Genomic DNA, 4,837 nt, shown 5'->3' on the forward strand with positions numbered 1-4,837 from the left:
TTCAATGTGCTGTGACTTTATTCAATGTGGGACCACCTATAAATGTTTGTATTTAATTGTTCCATTACAAAATGTATACAACATGTGTCAACATATAGGTCATGATAGTCATAAGAGATAGTTTTGAGTCATACGTTCATATACACTGCCAACAACAGACTGATTGTGTCAAATATGACACACTGTTGACCTACTGAGTAAGTGGTAGCCTATGTACAAAAAAATAGGTGTTTGAACATTTCCTATGATCTACATATGGGTGCCAAATCGTCATTGTAATTTGTAGATGGGTGAATGGATGGATGGATGGATGAAGGAATAAATGAACAGATGATCAAATGGAGAATGAAACCAAAATGACAAGAAATCATATTGATTTTAGAAGTCTTGGTGTCATTTCTGTACAAAAAAGTGTATGGCCACTGCAATACACTTAAAAATATGTTTGATAAAATGAGCTTCAAGCGGATTGTACACAAAATTCCTTACAGAAAGCTAAGCATTATATTGTAACAATTTCTCTGTCTAGCCAACAACTTAATATATCTACATATATGGATACTGCTCCTGTTCATATGGTTTAGGTTGATCCTTGTATTCTTCAATTGGTGTACTAAAGGCAGCATTCTTTCTGAAGGGTGTGTCCATTGTCTTGACTTGTGAAACTCCCTGGAAGAAAGATAAAATAATGTAAGATTGACTTGAACTTCAACTGTGACAGCCAAATGCCTAGTACAGCAAAGTTTACAGGAACAAGAAATTGATTAAAGTTTCTTACATGGATCTTGTCCTTGTGTTGTGACCAGAATGTCATAGGCTGTTCCCTTTCCACACTATGGTCCTGTGAATCAATAACACAATTTGTTACAGTCACACAATAATAGACCTCACACTCAATCTTGCAAAAGAGTAAAGATTAATTTCTTTCTGTCGTCATGTGCCAATATTACAGATTACCTTTCCAGTTTTGTTATATTTGCCCTCTAGAAAAGTCCATTTCAATGTGTAGCTAAGAACTAAAAACAACAACACTGATTTACAAGTCTGATGCAACTACTTATGGATGATTAATTCTGGTGCACTAACCTTGATGGGATCAGGCATTGTGGGGACAAAGTTGTCATCCCAGAAGTCCTTGGCAGTCACAGACTTGTACTCGACTGGAGGAGGGGGTGGGTTAAACTCCTGGTGAACATCTTCACTCACTTTCTGGTACAGAGCCTGGGTCAGTAACTGTTCCCTCTTTCCTGAAATAAAGGAATAAATAAATAAATATGCCATTAGCATGTGATGGCTCACTATGAAAAAAAATTCTGAACTACTGTTTCTAAAATAACATTGGCTTGTAAAGTTCAAAAACAGCCCAAGCAAAGTCGGTACTCTATCTTTCATCTTCAGAAGAATTTGTTCCTATGAGTAAGACATGTTGAAAACATGAAGGTCCTCATTCAAAAAGACTACTAAATTTCATGCAAATCAGGGACCACTCTACCCTGAATAGCAAGATCAGTTTCTGTCACACAGACTATAAACAGCTCCATGCTTACCGACAGTTCTGACACCACTTTTGTCAGGTGCAGTATAAGAGTGTCTGAAGGTGGTGACTTTCTCTGGGTGTGCCTCCAGGTTGGTAGTCAGGAGACCCTTGTGTCCATGTCTGTGTACCTGGGCTGTGCTTAGCTGAAGGAAAAGATTGTATAAAGGACCATATGAAGTTCTTTCTTGAGCATAACGTATGAATGAAAATGAAATGCAATGGTTTCAATGTCAGTTTACAGTACTTTGTCATGTCTTAAAATGGCTTTCTGGTCAGGCTACGGTGTTAGAAAGTGATATTACTCATCTCAAAATGATTAAAACTTACAGTTTCTGTAGTTCCCTCCTCTGGCACATATTCATCCAGATGTTGAACTTGTCTCTAAATAAAGTGAAACAAAATGTCATCAGAAGACACATTCCTGATATTATACGTAAGTTACTTGTAGATGCCAAAACAATACTTAAATCCCTTTTGGGTGAAGTAATGATACTCGCAAATGAACCAAAGTCAAGTTGACAGTCTGACAGTCTCTGCAACATAATGGCAATGCATATAGCCGCATTAATAATTCAGTACCTAGTTATTATCCCTAAGCGGCTCGTGTGACCACAATTCACAGACAACAAAGGGACTGCCAAGTGCACGGAAGCGAGGAAATGGAGTCATTTGTCTGGTAGATCACTTTAAACGGCAGTCAAAGCCTAATAACTTGTTGCTTTGTTGGTTTGGGATTACGCCCCCCTCCCCCCGACGATTTCCGATAATGATTCATAAAACTAGGAGATATAGGATAAGCAAGACTTTTTGGGCGGTTTGATGTCAAACAGAGACATGTTCCAATAAAATACACTTGAGTGGCAATAGTTGAGTAACTAAAAGTGTAGCGATGCGATGAAGATTCACGATCTTGAAAACAAATCTGTGATTTCATTGGAAATGGCCGGCGAAAATACGAAACATTAAATTTTCGTTGATTCTAAAATAAAGCTACAAGAGCATTAAAATAAGTCAATTGTCAGTGGAAGCTAAACCTCCTTGGTGGGACGAAGAAACTTTAATTGACTGAAAAAAAAATTAAAGAACTCAAGACAATTTGACTTATTAGACCGGGTTGTTCGATATCAAATCCAACTTGCAGCAAAACATATGGCCCCACTCACCTCTTCTACCCAATTTTCCAGCAGTGTCTGGCCTTCACTGTTGTTAAACCTTATCACGTTCCTTCCGTCGTTCAAAACAGTAGCCATCCTGAGACGAAAGCGCCAAAATGTGTTCTCGAAACGCTAAAAACGTCAAGTCTTCACAAAGGAACCCTTGGATATGTTCATGAAGGGGCAACACTGTAAACAAAAGGCTTGGATCTGGAGTTCCCGGATGTAAATGTTACGGTTGCTAAGCAACGGCGTTGGTTTACATCAGCTGGGCAGTTCCAGAATGTAGGTCGGGTTGGATTACCCGGTACGGGCCATGCGCCCCCATGCGCCAGGCAGGGTTTTATCTGGTGCAAAGCGTGTAGCAGTACAGGTTGTGTTAGGCTACAGGTCGTGGGGAAAAGAACGGATTAAGGACTATTGAGTAGAACGCTGTCTTAGTGATACTGAAAACAACTTTTAACGTTAAATAATACCTTCGCCACGCTAAGAACTGAATAAGTTTTCTATTCCGTTTATTTGTAGCCTGGCTACCAAACGTACATGTAGTTCAACTACAGTACAGGTTTAGCTACCGGGTCTCTTTCGTCGTCTCTATATTTGCAGAGGACGAAAGAGACTTGGCAGCTAAAATATCTTTTGTAACCAAGCTATTTATTTGTTGGTGGATTGTGTGTGAGCGGGTGGACATTATGATTTTGAAATTTGAATTTAAATTTAAATTTATAGTGTCTGTCGGAAAATAAGCTCGACTATGAGACCCTAGCGATACGACAGCAGAACAGTCGCCTTCTGTACCTTTTTTTTTCTATTCTGAAGAATGGCGACATAGTGCAGGTATTTTTATTGATTACCTTTAATGTTCAATTCAGAGACCCAGCTAGAGATCAAAGATGGGAGGTAAAAGGGCCAGTATTTTCTCTCCTGGACGTGCAATGATATCTTAATCAGAAAAAACGTTAAGTAAGCGCCCCCCCCCCCCAGCAGCTTGTTCTGGAAGAGTACATAAATCATATTTGTCACAGGTATATGAAATTTCTCTCTTCTCTATTTCTTTCTTCTTTAAACTTTTATTTTTATCTCTTTCTTCTTTTAACTTTTCTTTCTTATTTCCTTTCTCCCTTCCTCCCTTCATTTGCCTTAAACACACAGATCCCATCTATGAAACAAGACAGACAGAGACAGAATAATCAGCAAAGGTATTCGTTTATTTTTTTCACTAGATTTAAAACTCGTTGATGGTACAGGTGTTGCCGTCAAAGTCGAAGACGTTGATCTTGCCGCAGCGTGCGAAGTGGTTACCGGAGGAGTAGGGCTTGGTCCCGCCTGCTGTGCCGCCGCACGGCCCCTGGTTCCGGTCACTCTCCCACTGGACACCGCCGCCAGAATAACCCACAATAGCCTTCAACTCAAACCAGCCTGGAACAATGAAATATTCACCTCTATAAATACATTGAAATGAGACCAAGAGTTTCTGATCGTCATGGGACGGGGACTTGTATTTGTCATATGACCACCAAGTTTTCAAAAGATCGTATACTAGTAAAAAATAAATCATTGCTACATGCAACTTTGGTGACCTTAAAAAGCCGACCCACCGATCTGTATAGGATTAATATTTATACATGACGACAAGGAAGGTCAATATACATTTAAAAGAGGACCCTAAGCTAGGTTTAAAATGATGAGCCCTGACTCGTCCAATTATATTTTCAACTTCTCTTCATGATACTCAAGATATTCGCTAATGGCTTTCCTTCAAAACTGACATTCCTACACCAATGTTGGGGATGGGGCAGTAAGGTTGAGAACAGTCCAGTGACGCAGCTCGAATGACAGAAATGTTTACATTACATACCGTCTTCTGTCCGTGAACAGTCCATGTCCACATCCAGCATCCAGTAGTGGTCTCCCCACTGGTTGAGCGGTGTGTATCCGTACCCCTGGGAACTGACTGTAGCCGCGTTGTTGGCGTTACTCGTGGTCCAGGTCAGAGGACTGCCCTGTGCGCCGTAGCCCTACGGCCGGAGGGAGTGTGTTGTTGATGAACAGCATTGTGTGATATATATGTAGATATATTGGTAAGGTATATCTATCACATATGTGCCGCATGTGAGAATGCACAACAGGTAGCTTTAATTGTTCT

General features: G+C 40.1%; 2 protein-coding genes across 2 annotated transcripts in view; both read right to left on the reverse strand.

Annotated features, from left to right (window-relative positions):
- On the reverse strand, window positions 1-2,918 carry LOC109469840 (sperm-associated antigen 8-like). Its single transcript, XM_019768574.1, has 6 exons — window positions 2,701-2,918; window positions 1,865-1,918; window positions 1,548-1,680; window positions 1,087-1,247; window positions 779-841; window positions 1-669 (listed from the first exon to the last, which is right to left on the reverse strand). The coding sequence occupies exons 1-6, from the start codon at window positions 2,785-2,787 to the stop codon at window positions 547-549; spliced, it is 621 nt and encodes a 206-aa protein (XP_019624133.1). The 5' UTR covers window positions 2,788-2,918; the 3' UTR covers window positions 1-546.
- Window positions 2,919-3,878: 960 nt separating this feature from the next.
- The window catches only part of LOC109469636 (alpha-amylase-like), an 11,241-nt gene continuing 10,282 nt past the window's right edge, over window positions 3,879-4,837 (reverse strand). The window contains exons 18-19 of the mRNA XM_019768171.1: window positions 4,550-4,709; window positions 3,879-4,110 (exon numbers count right to left, since the gene is read on the reverse strand). Of these exons, the coding sequence (XP_019623730.1) occupies window positions 3,917-4,110; window positions 4,550-4,709 (354 nt within the window). The 3' untranslated portion in view covers window positions 3,879-3,916. The remainder of the gene's footprint in view (window positions 4,111-4,549; window positions 4,710-4,837) is intronic.

The sequence above is a fragment of the Branchiostoma belcheri genome, unplaced genomic scaffold (genome assembly GCF_001625305.1).
Source record: "Branchiostoma belcheri isolate BF01 breed outbred unplaced genomic scaffold, Haploidv18h27 scaffold21, whole genome shotgun sequence".
Classification (NCBI taxonomy): domain Eukaryota; kingdom Metazoa; phylum Chordata; class Leptocardii; order Amphioxiformes; family Branchiostomatidae; genus Branchiostoma; species Branchiostoma belcheri.

Bases quoted from the DNA above. Each gene is read 5' to 3' on its own strand.
- LOC109469840 (XM_019768574.1), bottom strand. From the start codon at position 2,787: ATGGCTACTGTTTTGAACGACGGAAGGAACGTGATAAGGTTTAACAAC. The intron at 1,681-1,864 runs GTAAGTTTTAAT...CTTTTCCTTCAG, and splicing joins AGGAGGGAACTACAGAAACT to CTAAGCACAGCCCAGGTACA. The intron at 670-778 runs GTAAGAAACTTT...TCTTTCTTCCAG, and splicing joins AACACAAGGACAAGATCCAT to GGAGTTTCACAAGTCAAGAC.